The sequence below is a fragment of the Aspergillus puulaauensis genome, chromosome 5, assembly GCF_016861865.1.
Source record: "Aspergillus puulaauensis MK2 DNA, chromosome 5, nearly complete sequence".
Taxonomy (NCBI): domain Eukaryota; kingdom Fungi; phylum Ascomycota; class Eurotiomycetes; order Eurotiales; family Aspergillaceae; genus Aspergillus; species Aspergillus puulaauensis.
The window spans coordinates 2,916,398-2,939,498 of NC_054861.1; the positions used below are offsets into that span (position 1 = coordinate 2,916,398).

The following is a 23,101-nucleotide window of genomic DNA, read 5'->3' on the forward strand; positions in this document are numbered from 1 at the left end:
GTTAAGGCCCCCATAGAGTAAAGTGTCAGCAAATTCCACACTTCCCTGCCAATTGGCTTTTATCTCACGGGCGAGAGTCTCCAGATCAACCCCCTGAGTTTGGGTGGTGACCTGGGTGCCAGGCGTGGAGCGGGTGTCCAATTCATCCTTCTTCTTGTCAAGAAGCTGCGAGAACTTGTCATGAGTATCGCGCACACGGTCTCGACGTTCCCCGAGTGTATTCAGCGACACGCGGTGGGCAAGAACGAGCGGTAAGAGAAGCGGATACTCTTGCGGAGTCAGACCCGGAGCCAGAGACAGCTCAATCGCGGGATTACGGTCTTGGGCTTTCCTCCCACGTAGAACATTTGTAGAGAAGACAGCTAGGAGTTCGTCGAATTTCTCGCCTTTGCAATCGTCCAGCATGGACTTCCGCAGGATGGCCTCGCGGCCCAGATCGCCATTTTTCTTGAGGTCGGACAATACACGGAAAAGAGCAGCTCTCAGGTTGACAGACTGTAAAGGTTCCAGCGGAGGGAAAAAGGGGCGAAGTTTCTAGGATGGCAGGTATCATTCAGTTCTTCTAGGCTCTTCAAGAGAAGTGGGCTGAGTGGAAGACTGAACCTACATCCCGAGCGGTCTCTGGATCCCAAAGCGCGACCAGCCGGTACAAGATCCATTCAATAGCTTTGATGCGTTGGCGCTGGTTCTGGGAGGATGGCGAGAGAGTGCGGAGTGTGATGCCAGGCCAGTCTTCCAATTGATCAAGCTCCAATAGTTGGAGATTGCGGATGAGGACGGTGTGGGCGGATTGAGGAGGCCAATTGGAGGGTTTCGGACGAGGGGTTTTGGACGCTTGCATTCTAGAATTGTTTGTCAGTGATGTCACCAAGAATGGGGTGTTTGCATACCTAGCATATAATTAATGTATCGGGCAGACAAGTGTGGTTTGCGAAGAGGACAAAGCGGAGGGCGAGTTGTTTACAGTGGAGAGAAAGCGGCGTTCGTTCATTGTTTGGTTCGGCGATAAACTCATCTTCTCTAACCCCGTTTTAGCTTTTCGTCTCCAGAACCCTCCTTCCTCCTTTTGTCCCCGCTATCCATTCGCTCGTTTCTTTCTGTCTTCTCTTAATATTTCTATCTACCGTTGGAAACTCTCCTCTCTCTCTCATTCCGTTGCCATTGCCAATATGGGATCTGAAACCCCCGCCGATTCCTCCTGGACCCCCCAGTCTGGTCAGTACAACCCCCCAAGCATAATCTGCTCACCGCAACTGACAAAACCATAGTACTATCCACTTTGCCTTACCCCATAGAAGAGAACTCTTCCTCTCCGGTTCCCTTTTTCCACCTCCTCGAACGACTGAAGACCACAAAGCGCGAAGGATGGCGCCGATTCAACATCAACAACGGAGAGTCAATCTCAGACCACATGTACCGCATGTCAGTGATGACCATGCTCGCCCCGCCCTCTCTGGCCACTCGCCTCAACCTTCAACATTGCATGAAGATGGCCCTTGTTCATGATATGGCCGAATCGCTTGTCGGTGACATCACCCCCGCCGATCCGATCAAAAAGACCGAAAAGGCCCGTCGCGAGGCCGCTGTGATGGAGTATATCGCCGGGACCTTATTGCGCGGTGTTCCAAGCGGAATGCTCGCTGGGGATGACATCCTTGCCGTCTTCAACGAGTACGAAGCGAACGAAACGCTCGAAGCGCAATTCGTCCACGACGTTGATAAGATGGAGCTTCTGTTGCAGATGGTTGAATACGAGCGGAGCCGCGAAATTGATTTGGCAGAATTCTTGAATGTCGCAAAGAAGATATATCTTCCTGAAATCCAAGAATGGGCAGCGACTGTGCTGAAGGAGCGGGAGGCGCTCTGGAAGACAAGAACATCCCAGTCTACGAATTAATGCCTGTCTGCATGAGTGAAACGCTGATGGCTAAATGTCTGACGATACGCATGTTTCTTTTTTTTTTCTTTCTTACCTGTCTATTTCTATTATATTCTCTTACCTAGAGGCGCTGTGCGGTCGGTCGGCCAAATAGATACCATCCTACCCGCACCATTAGACAATACAGACCATTGCAACAAGCAGAAAGGGTATGTCTTCCAAACACAAATACTTAATCAACCTACACCGTCCAATCAATTAATCAGTAGGCTCTTTCGCCATCTCCTTTGCCAACATAGCCGCCTCCTTCTCCATCTCCTCGGATCCCCTAGCAACCCTCTCCTCATTATCAACTTTCAGCCTTTCCATGACCCTCCCCTCATGCTCTTTAGCCTTTTCCTTCAAACTTTTTGACAAATCTCCCTCCTCTCCATCCAGCTTCTCATACACCTCATCCGTACTACTCAAATCGTGCCTCCTCCGCGGAATAATATGTGCATGCACATGCGGCACACTCTGGCCCGCATCCACACCATCCTGGATCGCAATATTCAAACTCGTAGCGCCATAAACACGCTCAATCATGCGGCCCACGCGGCGCACGGTGAGAAATAAATCAGCGGTTTCGGGGGGTGACAGGTCGGCTACCCGCGGGACGACGCGGCGCGGGGATATCAGGACGTGGCCTGGGAGGATGGGCTTGAGGTTTACGAGGGCGATACTCAGCAGGGTTTGGTGGAAGACCTATATATATTTCCAAAAGAGCAATTCGGCATTTTGTTAGTGTTGGGTTGGGGCTATGATGGCCTTGATTTGAATTGAACTTTGGGGTTCGGAGCTTTAACGAACCTGCGGGGTGACGAGGAAGGGGCCGAAATGGATCGGGCCGCCTTTTATTGTCAGGGGCATGGTCGGTTCGTGGAGGTGGTAATTGGACTCCGACATGTATAGGGACTGTGGAAGTGCGGTTATGGTTATAGTGAGGCGTGGGAGGTGGTTGTCAAGATGAATGGGAGAGGTCGTGCGGAGAGCGGAGCGGAGTGGGAGGCGGAGGTCTTGCTTCCAAGGTCGTTCGTCTACCAGCCTACCAATTCTCCAAACTCCACGAACTCCATGGGGTCCAACTCCCCTCGGAGTATTTCCAATCGTCGCCAATTCCATATTTACGGATATTATGTATGGCCTGGCCGCAAGTTCTTGCAGGAAGAACGAACCATAATTGAGCATATCAATGTGATTGTAGAGCTGTGGACAATACTCCGTCTACAAAAGGACAACATCAGATATGGGTATCATTATTTCTGTAAATATATTACAAAGGTCTTGAATTGAAAAACAGCCCAGCAATATAGACAACCAATTAGAAAGACATATTACAATCGTAGCATGAGCGCCGTCTCGTCACATTATAAGATGAAGAAAAGATACCGCGACCGTTGGGAGTTGCAGGTGATGCGCGGTCATACTTGCTTGATAGGCTCCTCTGTCTTTTCCTCTGTCTTTTCCTCTGACTCTGGCTTCGCTTCCTGCTCAGTTTCTGGTTCTGTTGTCGACTCTGTCTTTGGCTCTGACTCCGGGTCGGCAGTCTCAGAATTTGATTCGGGTTGTTCGCTCTCGGCAGTTGCGTCTTCTGCTGCTGGAGCAGGAGTCTCTTCTTGAGCGTCCTCTGTGGGCTTATCCGTCACATGGTTCTGGTCCTGTACTTCGGTGGTCGGGACTGTCTCGCTGGCAGCGGGAGCTTCATCCTCCGGTTCAACTTCGGCTACAGTGACTTGAGAATCGGTGCTTTGGGTAGGAGATTGCACCGGTCCACCCTCTGTGCCATCCGTGGGCTCAGCCGGTGGCTGTGGTTCAGCCTCCTTTTCTTCTGGAACTGTTTCCTTTGCCGGCTCTTCACTGTCCTCCGCGCTTTCATTAATAGTTGTGACGCGAGAACCGATCGACGGGCTAGACTTGTGTCGTCGGGTAGTAGCACCGGTGCTGATTGACGCTGGTTCAACTTGATCCAAGGGAGGCATGAGAGATTCATTCTCCTTGCGCAGAATCGTCAATCGGCGGCCGTCGTTCGTGTCTTGCGATTGCTGGGGCTGGGCCTGGTGCGCCTCGTCTCCCTCTGCCTCCGGTGGCACGGTATAATTATCCTCCGGAATAAGATGATACATATCGCAAACGGTTTTAAAGAACATATAAAGCCCGTCGTGACCCTCTACCTGCCAGAACACTTCCCGGTGCTGAAACCAAGCGTGCGCGAAGATGCGATACAACCGCCGGAAGATGTTGGTGAGATGTCTTAAGCCCGCCTGCGGTCCACCACCGGACTCCGATCCTAGTGTCAGCCTACTCGGAAAATGTTTCGGAGATGTAAGGATGTTGGTGGCCCAATCAAGCGTGTGGCAGCAGTAGTCGATGGCGCAACACGCCTTGGGCGGGTCATGAACTGCGCAAAGATACTGCCATTCCGAAGCCCGCATTTCGGGGCAGGTCTGTGAAGAGCATGGTGGGCTTTCAGCGAAGAAAGCAACGATAAGGTTGTTCACTTTCATGGTCAAGAAGCGGCAAAGTTCGTATAGCCATAGCGCCCGCTCAACACCCTCGGGGGGCTCCGCAAGCTGGCGAGCAATGTCTCGTTTGATCGGAATGACCGTGTCGGAGTCCTCCGGCCGTGTGAAATGGTTATGAAGTGCTTTCAGATGCTCTTGCAGTTGGAATGGGGAGTCGAGCTGTATGAAAGTACGTGTGTTAGAACGCTAGGGGTTTCCGAGGTGGTTGGGGATTGACTAGTTTACTGACATCTTTGAGAGGAATCAACGGAGGCCCCGAGGCCATCTCATTTGACTTTGAACCTGGCCGAATTCTCCGCAACGGACCAGTATCTACGCCTGAGGAGACTCCCAGGCGTTGAGCATCCGCATCCGCGCCAAACGACTCGCCCGACTGGGGTCCGATCTGTACCTCAGTAAACGGGGGAGGACTGGGGAGTCGCGGAGAGCTTGACGGGGACGAGACCCCCGCGGCGGCCATTGTCAGGAAGCTGTGTAAGGAATGGAACAAGGACCGAACGGGAGTCAAACGGCGAAAGGAGGTAGTATCAAGGAGAACAAGCAGAAGCCGGGATAGAGAGCCGGCTAGCCTTCTCCAACTCCACTGCAGCTAAAGGATAAGCTAACGGAAACTGCCGGGCGGTGAGCGATAACCATGACTGCACTAGCCCTAAGCCCTGGCTCCTTCCCCTCTAAGTAACGTCATCGATCTCTGCCCCAGATTCTGTATACTCCGGTTGTATGCTCCTGCACCAGCAGACTGCAGTGTTACTGTCATTTCTGGAATAGTGACTGGATCATATTCTCAATATGGATGACGATGATGCTCCCCCCGATCTGGTGGATGTCACCCAGCTCCCAGACTCCGAGCTTCAATCATCGTCTGCGGAACTTCCCCCGCAAGAGCGCGTGCCTATCACGCTGGTGACGGGTATGCTGGACATGCTGTAGATCTTTGCTTGAATTATACCGGTTATCTACCACTAAACGACTGACACTGTGGCCCATCAGGTTACCTTGGTGCCGGCAAAACCACCTTACTCAACTACATCCTCACTGAAAAGCATGGCAAGAAAATTGCTGTGATAATGAACGGTACCATCAAGTGTTAGCCGCTCGTGTACAACAAATGCTAATGGTCACTTAGAATTCGGGGACTGTGAGTCTACTGGAAAACTCAAACCATACCCCAAAGCAAGCTAAAACTCAAGCTTACGCGCTGTAGCAACGGACATCGAGAAACCTATGACCGTCAACAAAGATGGCCAAGAAGTCACCGAATGGTTAGAAGTTGGAAACGGCTGCATCTGCTGCTCCGTCAAGTACATTTCCCTTGGGAATTTCTCCTAAAAAATCGCGCAGTGATGCTAACCCGCACAGGGACTCGGGAGTGATGGCCATCGAATCCCTAATGGAACGCCAGGGAACATTCGACTACATCCTTCTTGAAACCACCGGGCTCGCAGACCCAGGAAACATCGCCCCTATCTTCTGGGTAGACGACAATCTCGGAAGCTCAATCTACCTCGACGGAATCGTCACACTAGTCGATGCCAAAAACATCCTGCATCTTCTCGACGAACCAACACCAGAAGAAACCGTTCCTGTATCTGACGAACCAAAGCACGACCACGACCACGATCACGGCTCTGGACCGGTTCTCTCAATGGCACACATGCAAATCTCCCACGCGGACGTGATCATCCTTAACAAAACCGACCTTGTCACGGCAGAGGAACTAGAACGTGTCCGGGATAGAGTAACAGCCATTAACAGCGCCGCGAAAATCCACGTAACGGACCACAGCCGCACGCCTCAAATCGAGGGTATCGTCCTAGATCTACATGCATATGACCACCTCGATAGTTTGGATTTCAGTCAGAAGGGCCACAGCCATATTGACCCGGTACGTCGCATCCCTCATCCAGAACCTCACTGAGAAAAGAAACTAATCATGATATGTATGCACATAAAGTCCATCTCAACAATAGCCCTAACGCACCCGCCATTTCCCGCCTCAAAAGTCCCTCTCGTAGACGCCTGGCTCCGCTCCGTCCTCTGGGACTCGACACTCCCCATTGCTCCTACCGACTCTAGCGGTAACAGTCCTGCAAGTTTCGACATCCACCGTCTAAAGGGCATCCTAGCGCTCTCCGACGGCTCGGGCAAAATCATCCAGGCGGTGCGTGAAGTCTTCGAGATCAGGGATGAGGCTCCCTCTCCAGAGAGCGAGCGCAAGACTCAATGCAAGCTTGTTTTGATTGGGCGGGGGCTGGGCGATGTCACCCCGTGGCAGACGAGCTTTGATGAGTTTTTGGCGAGAGATGAATAAATACATATATAATCGATGAAGATGCATGGTAGCTTTAGACTAAGCGAGCCAAGAAAGAAAGAATTCTTTTCAATTAATACAGTGGATGCTAAGAATAGTAGAATAAATAGCGAGTCCAAATAATCAATCAATCAACAAATCAACCAATATACATTTGAGTGAGTATGCATTACCCAGTGACATGACATGATGAAATTTCACAAAAGGACAACAGGCAAACAAAACAAATTAACAAGTAAACAGAGTACTTAGATAGGGAATAAATCCAACCAAATAAAAAGAGAAAAGACAAAACAGCCCATCCGTTCGTATATCGTCGTAAGTAGGAAAAATAAGATAAAAGGGAATTCGGGAAATGCAACCCCAGGACGTCGAAGTCGATCGAGTCCGCCGATGCTGAGTGTATCATGCTAGGTAGTAGGGAAATGCAACTGGAACTTGGAATGTAACAATCAAGCGATGAGAACAGCATATCAAATCAAGTTTTATGGGGATGAGAGCACAGAAAAAAGAGAGAAAAAAAGAAAAGAAAATTGAGAAACCCCAGGAGAAAAACTGCCGCAATGAAACTCCATGTTTTCGCCGTCATGATCCGCTGCATTGTGCTGAAACGCAAGGAGGTAAGTAATAAGTATACAGCGCGAAACCCCAGCCGGGGCCTTTAATCAAACAGGTTGGTTGGGGTAGTTGTGGGTTTTATCGGCTAGGTCATACAAATTGTACGGCCTTGCCGGTGAATGCTGGGTTAATGGGTAGACGAGAGTCGTTCAAGTAGGAATTTAAATCATGGATACCATCTTGAGGGTATAGGGTCGATTGGTGTCCAATTGGCGAGATAGAAGCTGAATCTTTGTTGAATGTTTCTGTCGATGCTTTGGCTGCTGGGTTGATGGGCAGGTGAGAATCGCGGAGAGAAAAGCCTTGATTCGAGTCCTCGATGTATTTTGGAGGGCGCGGAATCGACATGGCGTTAGACTCCGCGGGGTCATCTATCTTGTGACTGGATGTCTCCTGAGAAGGTGTCATAGCTGGGTTGAGTGGTAACACTGAATTGTTGAGAAAGGAGTCTTGGTCTTGGCCCTGGTCGGTTTTTTGAGAGTCCTGGGTTTGTTTTAAATCAGGAACTGATATGGTATCCTTCTGATGGTCGAATGCATTTTCCGGTGCTTCAATTGCCGGATTAATTGGTAGAATAGATTCACTGAGACAAGGGCCTTGGCCATGCACGGTATGTTGATGGTTCTCGGGGATCGTCTCGACGAGAGTCGACAAATTGTCTGCTTCTAAGTTTGACCGGTCCACTTCCGGTAATTTGGCTGCCGGGTTTATGGGTAAAATGGAATCATTCAAGTAAGGGCCCTGGAGGCTATCTTGGGAGCATACCAAAGCCGACTGGAAACTCGGTGACGGTTGAGGAGCCACGTTTTGCTGAGGCGGGCCCTCCAAAGATATGAGGGCCGGGTTTATCGGTAAAGTAGACTCACTCAAATAACTGCTCTGTTGTTCATCAAGATGCTGGGGACAGTCCAAAATGTCACTCGGAGGTGGCAAAATATCCTTTGTTGCAAATAGCCCTGGCTCAAATTCGGCTGCCGGATTGATTGGGAGTACGGATTGCAGAAGCGTAGACTCAGATTGCAATGGTTCTTGACTAGTCCAATCTTCGGCCGCCGAGCCCACTGGGTATATATTGACAGGGGCTTGTGTGATAAGAGGCGACTCCGGGCGTTGGTAATGAATAGAACCGTTTCGAGAAGAACGCTCCCATGGCCCAGCACTACCAAGTTCATCTGGCAGATGTTTGACGTCGGAAATAGGATCAACCATCGTCATGTCCGTTGAGGAGTTTCGGTAACGAGGATCCACACCGGCGTCTAGGCCTATCTCACTGTCTTCATAATCTAACGAAAAGTTTCTTTCGGTTAATTCCGGGCGAGTCGGGGGTTCCATTGTCACTGGTATCAGGTCATCCACAGAATTTCGTTCATCAAGAATTATTGAGGTCTCCTTCCGAATGCCGTTCGGCCGTGGCACCGTATCATACGGCCCCATTTGCCGGTCTTGCTCCTCCCTATAAACAAAAGCACCATCCGTTTCTGGTGAGGATATACTTTCAAGGTCGTCGTGCGGAGAATGATGAGCGGTATGTGGCCTACTATGACCGAAGCTACCCATTTGTCGCCCGCGGGGATATAGAAAAGTGGCGCGCGAGTCGTACAAAGGGAAGGCACCATTGTGCAGACCAACTCCGACACTTATGGGAGGTTGCATTCTGGGCAACTGCTCGAATGTTCCGGTTTCGGGAGGGAAAAAACTCAGCAGCTCCTTAGCTGACAGTCGGTGTCGAGGGATCGGGCTCAGGCAAATAGACACCACTCTCCGATAATAATCCGGGAGGGGAACGTCCTCGTCCAACACAAACGGCCGACGCTGGCGCTCGGGCTCGTCCTCCTCCATTGCCAGCGCCCAGAGTGTCATACCCAACTGGAAAAGATCTGTCTTGACTCCGATATACATCGATATCCGTTGGTTACTCTCGATCTTCGCCGCAATCTCCGGCGGTTCCCATCCCACCGGACAACCTCGTCGGTTAATGTCAATAATCTTCGCATCGTCATTGGCGTCCACCACAATATTCGACAAGGTAAAATCTCCCTGCACGTAGCCTGACTCGTGAATCTCACACAGGCCGTGCACAATCTGTCTAGCCCAGCGTTCCCGACGCTCCCAAGAGATTGTACCACGGTATTCATACAAAATATCCACCAGGGCTCCTTTCTCGGCAAAGCTGATGAGAAGCCCTTTAACAACTTCCTGCCGGTCATCAACCACAATTCCTTCCACCTGGATCACATTGGGGGTACTTTGAAGCGCATGCAAAGCGTTGATCTCGTACAGGAATTCGTCAACGGTATCGGGCCCAGGGATTTCCTTCTTGATAAACGACCTATCGCCCAACCTCACATTATACACAAATCCCGATAAGTGTGCCTCGAAATGTAACCGGCGTTCGGGAACGAGTTGGGCGTCTGGTAAGTGGCCGATACTGGAGATGGGAGGGTACGGGATGATCTCGTTCACATCCTCGGTAACATGGACATGCAAGCGACCATCGAGGGTTTCTAGTTTCAGATTGGTGACAGTATCGTAGAACTGGATCTCGGGGAGCGACTCGCGGATCGACTCGTAGATGCGGGCGCACTTGTCTCGCTGGTACCGTAATTCCTTCAGGTCCTGCTCCAGGGATTCAGGTTCGGCGTCGCGATAGTCGCAGGATATAGTAACGCGGCGCCATCTGTTGGCAGCTTCGGCATATGTGACGAAAAATTTTTCCCTTTCTGAGCCGTCCCGAAAGTGCATGCTCAGGTTCAGAATCCACCGGCGCTCCAAATCCATGTCGAAATAATCAACAGGATACCCCTCGGGAGTATCCGTCACCTCGGGGTAGTGGTCCCATGCCGACCTGACATCGCTATCCTGGGTGGTATCCTCATTCGTTTCCGGGGGCTCGTCGACCTTGGTTGGGCTTGATTCTGGGTCCGGGTCTTCGCGCCAGTTAATCTCGGGAGCGGATAATCTGGGATCCACGATAGACTGTGGGGACTTTGTCCGCTCGAGACTCAGTGTACAACGGTCGGCCGATGCAGCGCGTCGAGGCTCAGAGTTGACAGGGGAGAGACGGTCTCGACTTTCGGAGTGTTGTCTCTTGAAGGTAGTAGATCGGGGCAGGCCAACACCTACCTTCCTGGACAGCCGGCGCGTAAGGTTATCGTGGGATTTGGGCGGTGGAGAGTTGGTGCCTTTGGAATTGGAACGAGTGTTCGACGCGGGGGAAGTGTCAGTGCTTGTAGGCGAGCGAGAGGAAAAATCTCGATCATCGCGGCCAAGCCATCGCCGGAGACCCAGGCGATGCCACATGCTCTGCTTGGGACGCGGCAGCTCGACCTTTTCGGGGTCCAGCAAAAAGCCCAAAGACGACCTGGGCGAGCTACAGGAGCTGTCTGCAATGGAGATGGCCATCCAGCACGACCCAGGAGATCAAGAGGGCCGAATGGGGGAGGGCGACTTGAAGACTCGAGGGGGCTGGGAGGGCGCCGGCCATAAGAAATTATCGCGGCGGGATTCCCGTTGACTTGACAGGGTTTCGTTTCGGAGGGAAAACTCGGAATTCTGAGCAGGAAAAAAAAAAAGAAAAGAAAAGACGAGTGACTACAAAAGCTCAGACGAAAAAATTTAACAGCCCGAACTGGAGGCAGTCAAATCAGACAGATCCAGGCAGAGCATCGAGCAGCCCTCGACGAGTCGGTGAGGGTTCGGCGTCGTAACAGGTCGCACAACAGCAGCAGAGAAACAAGTAGGGGATGGATATCGGCGCAGTTAACGGTATTAAAATGGACAGTAAACAAGCAAAGGGAAGGAGGGAAAAGAAAAGCGAGAAACAAGCATCAACAGAAGCAACAAAATGAAAAAGGGTACTTTGAAACGGGGAGAAGAAAAGAAATCGGAGTGGAAGAAAACGCAGAAAATGAACAAAATGAAGCTGTCGCTGCAACAACGCAAGATGATTAGCCCAGAAGAGCCCCGGAATAGCCACGCGATTATTTATTATTATTATCTCGATGAGTTATGACTCACTGAAGGCGATGGTTCCTATAGTTACTGGCAGCGACTATCAACAAGCTGCTATACGGGACGAGGAAGTATACTCGAGACGATTGCAGTATACAAGCAGAGGCGGACGCACAATAAATCTGCGATGTCCTGATATTCAAAAATCCCAAAAACTAAACAGATCCTCGCAGTTTTAGTCCAAACGAAATTATCCCTGCTTTCGTTCTGATAAACTGACACTATTCCCCCATTGGACGCACTGCGGCCTGACAGTGCCTGATGTCCAGCGAAATATCATCACCGACAAGCGACATATAGATCGATGTTTTGATATAGAATGAGGGTGTGTCTAGGTAGCGACCAGCGCACACTAATAGTATATCAGCTAGTTGAGCCGTTTACTTTTATTTTTAACTATCCCTTCACCAGAATCGTCAATGTCGACAAGCCCTACCTGCCACCGCATACCGTACAGTGTTTAAACTCAATATATCAACTGCTAACTATATACCCAAGGAATCACTCCCTGTGAGCCCCAACACTCATAGATCCCAGGATTCCATAGTCGACCCCACTCCTGCAATGTACAGCCCAATTCCTTCTCGAAGCCCGCTCCTCCTCTTGCTGTTCCTGTTCGCTGTTCGCTGTTCAAAGTGATGCTCGAGAACAACGAACAACCGCTCTTAAAGAAAGGGCGCCCAATCACCACTCTGGCCCCGGCAGTCCTCCCCCCGAACTACACGCCATCCATTCTCCTTCCATGCTCATCATTCGCCTCGACAGAACTCAATATTGCTTCGTTGGGACGCTTGCAGCGAATACTTTGTCTTCTGCGCCACTTACTGGTTGGAGTCTTGCTGCAACCCTGCTCCGGGAACCCGTCCACCGTGGGTGTTATTGGCTTGGTGTAGTGGTTTTTGGAGAGACCTTGACGATGCATGGCTATGGCCCTGGGAGGTGCTTGCCGGGTGCAGGATTTGGTTGTCCTATCGTCTTGCAGTTCTGCGCTCGACTTTTTGCCTTTCTGGGATCTGAAGTACTTCTTGGGGCAACTACCAGGGTAGATACTATAGTGCTGAAGTACCTACGTACTTAAACAAACGCATCGCTTATCATCTGCACGAGGGTGCTAAATTACGTCTACCCATCATCCATGTCCTTGTTTATAGATGGTATATACATGCATGTGATCGGTAGATATCGAATCCAATCGTACATCGGCCTCATCATACAATCCTCGTTTTCAGAGCGGAGTGGTCGAGCTCTTCCTTCAACTCCCCGTGCAGACTTGAGTCTGCAGAACAAGAGAATCCAAAGAAGCACCGTATCCCGACCCTGGCCGACCAGGGCCGGGAAGCCTGTTGTAATTCTAAAATGGTATTTTCAAAAGGCAAAAAGGCATGGGGGAAAAAAAAAGAAAAGAAAAGAAGAGAGGAAACAACTCCGGACTATGCATTTCGCAACAAACGCCTGTACATGACCAGAAATACAGAATCCAATAATCCAAAGGCTGAACAGCAACAGAAGTCTACCAAAGAAATGTCGACGACCCCAGTTCAGTCATCGTCCTCGTCATGGTCATTAGACTTCTTCTTCTTCTTGGGATCCTCGGACAGCTGCTTCTGCCAAACGTGGTTTGCGGTATCCTTATCGACATCGGCAAACAGGATATCGGACACTTCTGAATACCAGCTCACGGGGTGGCCTTCAATTCCTTCTTTGATGTTCTAAATATATCTGTTAGATAAAAGAAGCTTCAAAAGTACTTGAAAGATAAGCACTCACCTCAGGTAGCTCCAGCCAGTCGGACATGTTATCGGCTGGGAAAATAATCTTCTTGGCGCCAGCACGGCGTGCAGCTACGGTCTTCTCTCGCAGACCCCCGATGCGCAATACTTTCCCAGTCACTGTCAGCTCTCCGGTCATGGCGATCGTTGGATCCAGGGGATGGTTCAATGCCAGCGAAAGGAGAGATGTCGCCATTGTGATACCAGCGGATGGGCCTGTGTTGATTAGCTCATTTGCACCTGATATTGCCTCATTGGGTTTGAATCACTTACCATCCTTTGGAACAGCACCCTCCGGGCAGTGCATGTGTAATTTGGCCTTTTCAAAGAATCGGTTTTCTGGGTACTGTTTGGCCACCACCGACTTCACAAAGGAGTAGGCAATCTGAGTGGACTCCTTCATCACATTCTGCAAATTACCCGTGATATCGAGGCCCGGTCGTGACTCGGGTGTCAACGCGTTTTCCAAGATGGACTCGACGTACAGAGCCGCACCTCCCATGCTGGTCCAAGCCAGACCCATTGTAACACCCGGTGGGAAGGTGTCATACAGGCGGTCAGCAGTGAAAATTGGCGGACCAACGTAGTCGGTCAAGCTGTCCTTGCCGATGCTGAGCTGTACGGTATCGGGTACCTTGAGTGCCACCCGAGGCGTTTCTGCGGTTGACTTGTCCGATTCACTCGATGTTTCCTCCTTGTTCGACTCCTCTTGCGCTGCCTTGCCTTCATCCGTGAGGGCCTTCTCCTCTGATAGAACCTCTTCTCCGAGATCCTGAACAATTTTGAAGGCGGCCTTCCGATAGACTTTCTCGATCTGCTTCTTCAGGTTTCGTACACCACTTTCGCGACAGTACGACTTGATTAATTCTTCAATCGCTTCCTCATTCAGGTTGACGTCAACGTCCTTGAGGCCAGTAAGTTCTCGAGCAGAGGGAGCAAGATATCGTTGAGCGATCGCCATTTTCTCATCCGCAACATAGCCAGACAGCTCGATCACCTCCATGCGATCTAGCAATGGCCGGGGTATCGTATCAGTGATGTTGGCAGTGCAAACGAACAGGACCTTCGATAGATCCACGGACACATCCATGTAATGATCCAAGAAGGACGAGTTCTGCTCGGGATCGAGAAGTTCAAGCAATGCTGAAGATGGATCGCCCTGGTGACCACGGCCAATCTTATCCACTTCATCGATCAAGATAAGAGGGTTCTCCGTTTGACACTTCTTGAGTGCTTGAATTATACGCCCTGGAAGAGCCCCCACGTACGTCCTTCGGTGACCCTTGATCTCTGCCACATCCGTTAATCCACCTACGGAGAACCGATAGTATTGTCGGTTCAGCGCCCGGGCGATGGACTTTCCAATACTTGTCTTTCCGACACCAGGAGGACCAACAAGGCAGAGAATTTTTCCTTCAACGGTACCTCGGAGCTTTCCAACGGCAATAAATTCGAGAATGCGGTCCTTGACGTCCTTCAAACCGTAGTGATCTTCGTTCAAAACAGTGGTCGCATGATTAATCCCAAAGTTTTCCACACTCCTTTTCCCCCAGGGAATTTGTGTCAACCAGTCCAAATAGTTCCGGGTGACATTGAACTCAGAGGCAGCGGGCTCAAGATGAGCAAGCTTGTTGATCTCTTCATCGAACACCTTCTTCACAGCTTCGGGCATTGCGAGTTTCTCCGCCTTCTCCTTAAATTTCTCCACGAGCTTATCCTTCCCATCGGACTCAATGCCCAGCTCTCTCTTAATCCCCTTCATCTGCTCCATCAACCAGTACTCTCGTTGCCGCTTCTGAATCTTGGCCTCAACATCCTTAGATATCTTGGATTGAAGCTGGGCATTCATAAGCTCCTTCTTCAGGACAACCAGGCCCTTAGGCAATCTCTCTTCGATATTCATAAGCTCCAAAACTTCCTGAAGCTCATGCAGCTCTCCCCCAGAGACGGCCGCAGCAAAGTCCGCCAGCTTAGCAGGTTCATCACTCAGGTTTCCAGGGAACTGATCCGTGTAGAACGCCGAGATCTGATCACGGAACAGGGGGTTCAGCGTAGCGATTTCCTTGCAGACGTTGACAATTTCACTTGTCACGGCTCGGATAATAGCGCTCTTCTTATCAAAGGGCTCTTCCGTAAGGTTCTCAACGTTCACTAAGCTGACTGGGTATTTCCGTAAGAAAGAGGTAGGTTCATAATGATCTTTCGGTGCGAGTTCGGAGTTCTCCTCAAAGCTCGCTACAACGTCACCGCGCTTTTCTGTGGTCTTATCCTCCGGCGTGGCAGCCTTCGAGGAATCGCTAGGTGGCAGTAGAGAAGATATCTTGATACGTCGGTGGGGGTAGAGTACGGCTGTCACGCCGCTTTGTTCCCCGCGTAGAGGGTAAGCAGCAGTAACCTGGGCGAATACGCCAACGTCATAGACATCGTCTGTGTTCTCAATCACATCACCGTCCGCATTTTCATCCTTGAACAGGAAGGCCCCCACGTATGGCTGCCCACGTTTCATCATATCTTGGATAGCGGTAGCGACATTTGGGTCGCGGATGGTAATAGCTTTGTAAAAACCGGGGAAAAGCGGGCGTTTAGCAATAGGAATTGCCATAACTTGAGGATAAACCTCAGGTACTGATGGCTTTTGCAGGGCCTTGTCATTGGAGCTCTTCTTTCCTTTCTTTCCACCATCATCACCACCATTGTTCGAGCCACTGGGCTTGGAGTCTGACGAACCCTCACCTACAGGAATAGTTGAGGGAGTGTCCGAAGAGTTGCCTTTCCCTTCAGCTTCCTTTTTTGCATCTTCATCCACGCTACGCTGCTCCTTATCCACCGCTTTCTCCTTCCGCCTTGCGAAGGCCGATGTCGGAGCTCCTGATTCTACAGAGCCCTGCTTCGCAGACGAATCAACCTGCTTTCGGCGAGGCTCGCGGTCAACGTCTTTATCTTCGCCTCCATCTTTATCCTCTTTGTTCTCTTTTTGGTTTGGATCCTCCTTCTCATCTCCAGGTGGAGGTTTTTCTCTCCGCCGGGCGGCGCTGGATGAAAAAGTGCGAGGGGACGGCGGAAGTGAACGGAAACGGCGCGACGCCTCTAAAAACGATCGGGAGCCGACATTGTATCCGTGTGAAGCAAATAGGGGCCGGAGAATGAAAGGGCGCGGTGTTTGGAGCGCGGCTCTCCAGCGGAGGGTCTGGCCGCGGAGCATGCTCCTTGGGTATATAGCGACAAACGAGGCGAGATAGAGGGGGCCTTAAAAGAAAAACAGAAACAAGATAATGTACAGAACAAAAGAAACTGTGCAAGAAGAAAGGCACAAAATTGCGGGAAGGTAAGGCAATGATGGAGCAAAGACGATGGCGAGCTCAGGCGATTGATTACTGAAGCAAGCAGTTCCCAAGTGCCGGACCATTACTTTTTCCGGTCGGGAAACTTCGATTAAGCCGAAAGACTGAGAAGCTTCGATTTTGCTCCATCAAGATTCGCAGCAAAAATTCGGAGGAAGTCGCAGCAATTACTCTCCCCTCTGGCATGGGTATATTGCGCCTCGCTCCAGTCGTTTTCTCAGTTAGCTCGTCCTTCATTTTTTCACAATGAACCCGTCTTCGGTACTCATGCCAAAGGCTACGGCTATTCCCGGCTATATCCTTCGAACCTCGCGACAATGCTCGAAACAAAACCAGACAGCTGGAGTTAGAGCCTCCGTCCCAGCGCGTCAATATCATGTCACCACCGTCCACTCACCCGTGAGACGTCGTCGGGATAGTATTTCCATGAAGAAACGTCCAGACTACATCCAAACTAGGGTAGGTAGATTTGACCTTGAATATACTTGTCTTCTAAATGTCTAACCCCTTTTCATACGCGTAGAGCTTTCATGTTACGAATGTACTTGCGGCCGTTGCCGACCCGTACAAAGTCCTAGGGGTCGACAAAGGCGCTTCCGCAGGCGATATCAAAAAGGCGTACTATGGAATGGCCAAAAAATACCACCCCGATACCAACAAGGATGAAAACGCCAAGGAGAAGTTTGCGGAGGCGCAAACTGCCTATGAGTTACTCTCGGATCAAAAGAAGCGTGAGACTTTTGATAGATACGGGTCAGCTGCGTTTGATCAAAATGGCGGCTTCGACCCGAGCGCCGGTGCAGGCGCGGGAGGCAACCCGTTCGCTGGTGGGGGAGGCTTCCACGGGTTTGGCGGTGGCTTTGGAGGTGGTTTCCCTGGTGGTTTTGCGGCGGATATCAACTTCGAGGATCTCTTTGGAGCTTTCGCGGGTGGCGCACGTCGTTCTGGCCGGGGTAGACGGGGTCCGTTCCAGGAAGTACTAGTCGGTGAGGATATTGAGGTTCAGTCCAGCATATCATTCATGGAAGCGGCCAAGGGTACATCACGGGACGTCGTTATTACCCCTCTGAAAGAGTGCGGCACCTGTAACGGCGATGGTTTGAAACAGGGTGCGAAACGTACACAATGTCGCCAATGCAACGGTACCGGAACTCGGGTACATATGCTGCAAGGAGGCTTCCAGGTAGCGGCTACCTGTGATGCCTGTGGGGGAGCGGGACTTATCGTTCCACGAGGCTCACAATGCGGTTCATGCCATGGAAACGGAGTGGTCCGCGACCGAAGGACTGTCCGGGTCGATATTCCCGGTGGTGTTGAAGATGGCATGCGACTAAGGATATCCGGAGAGGGTGATGCGCCTCCTACCGGAACGGCAGCTGCCCCCGGCGCTAAGACACAGCGAGGTGATCTCTATGTTTCCATTCGGGTTTCTCCTGACGAACGGTTCAGTCGTGCCGGATCCGACATCCTTTACACCGCATCAATCCCTCTTACTACGGCACTTCTTGGTGGCGAAGTGACAGTACCCACCCTCGATGGGCACGTCAAAGTAAAGGTTGCGACGGGAACTGGGACTGGCGACCGGATTACACTTTCAGGAATGGGCATGAAGAAACTAACTGGCCGATCTCGCGGCTTCAACCCGACCGGTGACCTGAAGGTTGAGTTCAAGGTTGCGATGCCCAAGTACCTGACAGGCAACCAGCGCACTATCCTTGAAGTTCTTGCCGATGAAATGAATGATAAGACTGCCAAGCGGGTCATGGACATTCCAAGGGACGGGTATGATTTGCACTTGAAAAATCTTTGACTTATGGTACTCTTGCTAACAGACGGACAACAGTGGTGCTCCTCCATCATCCGATGAGTCTTCCGGAGAGACGGCCAAGAACGAAGGATTTCTGAAATCCGCATGGCACAAGCTCATGAGCCATAAGAAGCCGGCCGAATCAGAGAAACCCAGCGAAGAATCGTCTAAAAAGGACTCTGAATCCTCGACCGATAGCAGCAACAAAAGCGAAAACGACAAGAAGTCCGGCTCGACTTGAGTGGAGATATTAACCCATATCGCTCGAACAATCTACCTTCTAATTCTTTGTATATCATAGCGCCGGCGAGATTAGGGTGTGGTCTTCTTCATTTGGTTTAGGTGGTTTTGCATATTCTGTGTTGGGAAGAGCTCTTCATTGTATCTATAGTTGTTCTGTTCCAGGGATCGCGCTATAGAGGCTGTCTCTGCATGTACATTATCGGAGCCACAACATCTCTACTTCTCCAGACCTACCCTTCATTTTTGCAGTGTTTAATTTGACGGTAATTATAGACCAGTCAATAAGATTCAATAGCGCCGTAAAAGCTGAATTATTAGCCCCCCGCGTGGCTGTCAATTCATCACATAGGCCGCCGTCGAATCAGCTGGCTCCAACCGCTGCAATTTCCGCCGCCGAATATCACCACCAGAGTCCATCACATCCTCCTTCCTACCCCACAGCCATCATCCCTCCCCCTTCCCTGCTCTGCGTCCCTTTTCTTTTCTCCTTCCCGTTTTCCTATCTCGGCTTCGAATTATTCGGCGTATTATATATACCACTCTTCGCTTCAACCTCATTCCCCGCTCTCCTTTTAGGTGAATGGGAGCTCCCCGCTCCTCGCCGGCAAGATGGTTCAGTCGCCTATGATATCATGTCCCCTCAAACAGACCAACGAAATCGACTGGATTCAACCTCTCAAGGACTATATTCGCCAGAGCTATGGCGAAGACCCTGAGCGCTATGCTCAAGAATGTGCGACGCTCAACCGGTTACGCCAGGATATGAGGGGTGCTGGCAAGGACAGTGCGACAGGACGAGACCTTCTCTATCGATACTATGGACAACTAGAGCTCTTAGATCTCAGATTCCCTGTCGACGAAAGTCACATCAAAATATCCTTTACCTGGTATGAAACTCCAGCACTGTGATTACCTACGACTCCGCTAACTGTACGATGCTGCCTTTAGGTATGATGCGTTCACCCACAAGCCGACCTCACAATACTCTCTCGCCTTCGAGAAGGCATCGATTATTTTTAATATCTCCGCGGTTCTTTCCTGTCATGCAGCAAACCAAAACCGTGCGGATGATACCGGCCTGAAGACCGCTTATCACAACTTCCAGGCATCCGCCGGCATGTTCACCTACATCAACGAAAACTTTCTCCACGCTCCGTCGACTGACCTGAACCGCGAAACCGTCAAAACTCTCATCAATATCACGCTTGCTCAGGGTCAGGAGGTATTCCTTGAGAAGCAAATAGCGGACCACAAGAAATCCGGATTCCTGGCGAAACTCGCGAGTCAGGCCTCATACCTCTATGCCCAGGCCGTCGAAGGAACACAAGAACATGCTAAAGGTATTTTTGACAAGGCATGGGCCACTCTCCTGCAAGCCAAGTCTGCGCATATGGGCTCCGTGGCTTCATACTACCAGGCTCTAGCAGACGGTGAAACGGGTTCGTACGGAATAGCTGTTGCGAGACTCCAACTGGCAGAGAAGCATTCGACAGCTGCACTCAGCTGGGCTAAATCATTTCCTTCATCGGTCTCGCCAAACACAAATCTAAGCTCGGAAGCGGGCCCTAATCTGGTGGACATTGTCAAATTCCATCTTGCGAACGTGCAGTCTCAACTGGCCACGTCTAATAAGGACAACGATTTTATATATCATCAACCTGTCCCGAGCGAAGCAGGGCTATCCGCAGTATCGAAACTACCTGCAGCGAAGGCGATTCCCGTTAGTGAACTGTACCAGGGCCAGGATATCCAGCGGATTATTGGCCCCGATATTTTCCAGAAGCTTGTTCCCATGTCTGTTACGGAGACAGCAAGTCTCTATGATGAAGAGAAGGCAAAATTGATCCGGGCAGAAACAGAAAAGGTCGAGACGGCTAATGGAGAGATGGCAGCAAGTCTGGATTATTTCAAACTTCCAGGTAGCCTCAACATCCTGAAAGGAGGTATGGACCAGGAAATGACGGTCGATGAAGAATTTCAACATTGGTGTCAGGAGTTGGCAGGGCATGACTCATTCTCCAAGGCGTTTGATAGTCTTCAAGACCGCAAATCGGAGGTGCTGTCGCAACTAGATCAATGTTCCAAACAGTTGGATTTGGAAGAGAGTGTTTGCGAGAAAATGCGCTCGAAATACGGGGCTGATTGGAGCCAGCAGCCCAGTAGTCGACTGAACACGACTCTTCGTAGTGATATCCGGTCCTACCGAGATACTATCCATGAAGCTAGTGCCAGCGACTCTCAGCTTTCTGCAACTCTTCGGCAGTATGAGTCGGATTTTGATGAGATGCGATCAGCAGGGGAGACGGACGAAGCGGATGTGCTTTTCCAGCGAGCAATGATAAAGGCTGGCTCAAAGCAGAGCAAGGGCAAGAACGGTGTAACCAGCCCTAACTCAGCTTCGGAAGGAACTCTACTAGATGATGTCTATGATGATGAGGTTCCCTCGGTGACAGAGCAGATTTCTAGGGTGGAGTCAATCCTCAAGAAACTGAACCTGGTCAAACGAGAGAGATCCCAGGTCTTGAAGGATCTGAAGGACAAGGTAACTACCATTTCTACGTGTTTACGGACGTTGTTTCAGAGCTAACAGCTGGTGATATAGGTGCACAACGATGATATCTCAAACGTTCTGATTCTCAACAAGAAATCAATTACGGGTCAGGAAAGCCAGCTCTTCGAGGCTGAGCTGGAGAAATTTCGGCCTCATCAAAACAGGCTGCTCCAGGCCAATCATAAACAAACGGCGTTAATGAAGGAACTCACGAAAACCTATGGAGACCTATTGCAGGACAAACGGGTGAGAGCTGAGCAGTCGAAATATGAGACAATAACCCGGCAGCGCAACTCTGTGATGGCCAGATATAAGAAGATATACGACTCTTTCAACAGCTTGCGTTCAGGAATAACACAGGCTCAGACATTCTACACCGAAATGACTGATACTGTTGACAACCTCAAAAAGAACGTCGATACCTTCATCAACAACCGCAGGACTGAAGGTGCACAGCTTCTAGCCCAGATCGAACGTGAGAAGTCGAGCGGATCATCCGACCAGGAGGAACGCGAGCGAGAGAAACTGAGACAGCTGATGGAACGTCTGTCTACGGAGCCAAAACCTTCCTCTGTACCCCCACCCCCGTCAGCCGGCGGTCCAGCGCAAGCCAAATCTCCGCCGCCACCTATCAAAGCACCAGCTTACCCGACAAATATCGCTCCTCCTAAGGCGTCACCGCATTTCCCTTCGGCCGTTCCACAACATCATGGCAACCCCATCTCTCACTCCCCTGCCCCTTACGGCCAGTACATGCCTCCAGGAACCGGCGTGTCGTACATCCCATCCCAGTCCTTCCAGCAAGGCGCTGCCGCGCCACTTTCGGAGGGCTATAACCCGATGGCATATCCGGTCCCCGCTTCATCCATGTCACCTCCCCCAAGTCAGCATTTCTACTCCCCAGCACCTACTCCGTTCTACACCAGCCCAACCCCACCTGTGCCCTCGAGCCAATACATGCCGCAAGGCTATGTTCCGCCGCCGCCGCCTCCCCGACCTCAACAGACCACCTATCCACCTTCTGCGGGCCCATTCCCCTCAGGTCCTGGCGGATACGCTCAAAGCAGGCCATATGGGAGCAGCCAACACAATAAAACCCACTCACAGTCGTCTCCGCAATCAGGCTTCCCCTCTTCTTCCTCATCAACTACTCCCGATCCTTGGGCTGGTTTGAATGCCTGGAAATAAGCGGCTTCTCTCTGCAGATATCTTCTTCTATTTTCCCGGAATAATGAAGAACTACGATAGATTTACGTATGAATGTATCCAGTATCATATTTTGATGTTGACATTCAACTGTACCACTGTACCTCTTGCATTACAGCGTTCGCGAACCATTCGTACTTTAAAATATCCTTTCTCCTCATTTAAGTTTATTTACTTTCCTAGCTCGCATCTCTAGTTCGATTACGGAATCTCCTTTCCCAATCTATATAGCTCCGTGTTTCAAGAGTTTTTGGTAGGTATAGAACTTAGTAGTTAAAGTGTACGAAGTTAACAGGACTTTGTTTGCCGTTGTTTATCAACTACCAATCACCTGCTTGTTTGTTACCCAGAGACCAAATCGGCTATCAGAAGTCTTGATATAAACACTACAGGTATAGGGTCCGAGTTCAAACACTATATATATATATATCCATAATAATTGGATTCCATAGTAGTTGGATGGCCAATACATTGATAAAGCATTGATGGAAGAGATATAAATTGTAAATGTCAATCCCGCACAACTCCAGTGAATAATATCGAAATACACCGGGATAACAAAAGGAAAGAAGAGGAGACGTCGAAAAGTGTCAAGAAAGAACCAACAATGGGTATCATAATAGAAGGGAGAATTCGGTGATACAAGGCTGCCAGAACCAAGAAATAACCCAGCCGAATAAATGTTGTAGCAGAACCCCATATTTTACACAGGGCGACATTACGCCGAAACCGACCGAGCGCCAGACAAGACCGAACTGGGAAACAAAGACCTAGACATAAACGCAGAGATTTGATTTGGCGCAT

The 23,101-nt window shown here is 50.5% G+C and overlaps 8 protein-coding genes across 8 annotated transcripts; 4 read left to right on the forward strand and 4 right to left on the reverse strand.

Moving 5' to 3' along the window:
* Positions 1–1,169: 1,169 nt before the first annotated feature.
* On the forward strand, positions 1,170–1,897 carry APUU_51121S (HD domain-containing protein; the record flags this gene model as incomplete). Its single annotated transcript, XM_041706194.1, has 2 exons — positions 1,170–1,215; positions 1,269–1,897. The coding sequence occupies 2 exons, from the start codon at positions 1,170–1,172 to the stop codon at positions 1,895–1,897; spliced, it is 675 nt and encodes a 224-aa protein (XP_041558604.1).
* Positions 1,898–2,137: 240 nt separating this feature from the next.
* On the reverse strand, positions 2,138–2,824 carry APUU_51122A (HIT family protein; the record flags this gene model as incomplete). The annotated part of the gene is made up of 2 exons (XM_041706195.1): positions 2,138–2,623; positions 2,729–2,824. The coding sequence occupies 2 exons, from the start codon at positions 2,822–2,824 to the stop codon at positions 2,138–2,140; spliced, it is 582 nt and encodes a 193-aa protein (XP_041558605.1).
* Positions 2,825–3,339: 515 nt separating this feature from the next.
* APUU_51123A (Mob1 family protein) lies at positions 3,340–4,900 on the reverse strand (the record flags this gene model as incomplete). The annotated part of the gene is made up of 2 exons (XM_041706197.1): positions 3,340–4,599; positions 4,670–4,900. 2 exons carry the CDS (start codon positions 4,898–4,900, stop codon positions 3,340–3,342), a joined length of 1,491 nt encoding a protein of 496 aa, XP_041558606.1.
* A 329-nt stretch (positions 4,901–5,229) lies between these two features.
* Positions 5,230–6,751, forward strand: APUU_51124S (CobW family GTP-binding protein; the record flags this gene model as incomplete). Its single annotated transcript, XM_041706198.1, has 6 exons — positions 5,230–5,350; positions 5,431–5,514; positions 5,567–5,578; positions 5,645–5,741; positions 5,800–6,325; positions 6,395–6,751. 6 exons carry the CDS (start codon positions 5,230–5,232, stop codon positions 6,749–6,751), a joined length of 1,197 nt encoding a protein of 398 aa, XP_041558607.1.
* Positions 6,752–7,459: 708 nt separating this feature from the next.
* Positions 7,460–10,771, reverse strand: APUU_51125A (protein kinase family protein; the record flags this gene model as incomplete). The annotated part of the gene is made up of 1 exon (XM_041706199.1): positions 7,460–10,771. One exon carries the CDS (start codon positions 10,769–10,771, stop codon positions 7,460–7,462), a length of 3,312 nt encoding a protein of 1,103 aa, XP_041558608.1.
* A 2,147-nt stretch (positions 10,772–12,918) lies between these two features.
* On the reverse strand, positions 12,919–16,351 carry PIM1 (endopeptidase La; the record flags this gene model as incomplete). Its single annotated transcript, XM_041706200.1, has 3 exons — positions 12,919–13,089; positions 13,148–13,365; positions 13,423–16,351. The coding sequence occupies 3 exons, from the start codon at positions 16,349–16,351 to the stop codon at positions 12,919–12,921; spliced, it is 3,318 nt and encodes a 1,105-aa protein (XP_041558609.1).
* A 385-nt stretch (positions 16,352–16,736) lies between these two features.
* Positions 16,737–18,538, forward strand: APUU_51127S (putative mitochondrial DnaJ chaperone (Mdj1); the record flags this gene model as incomplete). The annotated part of the gene is made up of 3 exons (XM_041706201.1): positions 16,737–16,949; positions 17,014–18,272; positions 18,334–18,538. 3 exons carry the CDS (start codon positions 16,737–16,739, stop codon positions 18,536–18,538), a joined length of 1,677 nt encoding a protein of 558 aa, XP_041558610.1.
* Positions 18,539–19,149: 611 nt separating this feature from the next.
* bro1 (putative signal transduction protein BroA) lies at positions 19,150–22,279 on the forward strand (the record flags this gene model as incomplete). Its single annotated transcript, XM_041706202.1, has 3 exons — positions 19,150–19,427; positions 19,489–21,082; positions 21,143–22,279. 3 exons carry the CDS (start codon positions 19,150–19,152, stop codon positions 22,277–22,279), a joined length of 3,009 nt encoding a protein of 1,002 aa, XP_041558611.1.
* Between the last annotated feature and the right edge of the window lie 822 nt (positions 22,280–23,101).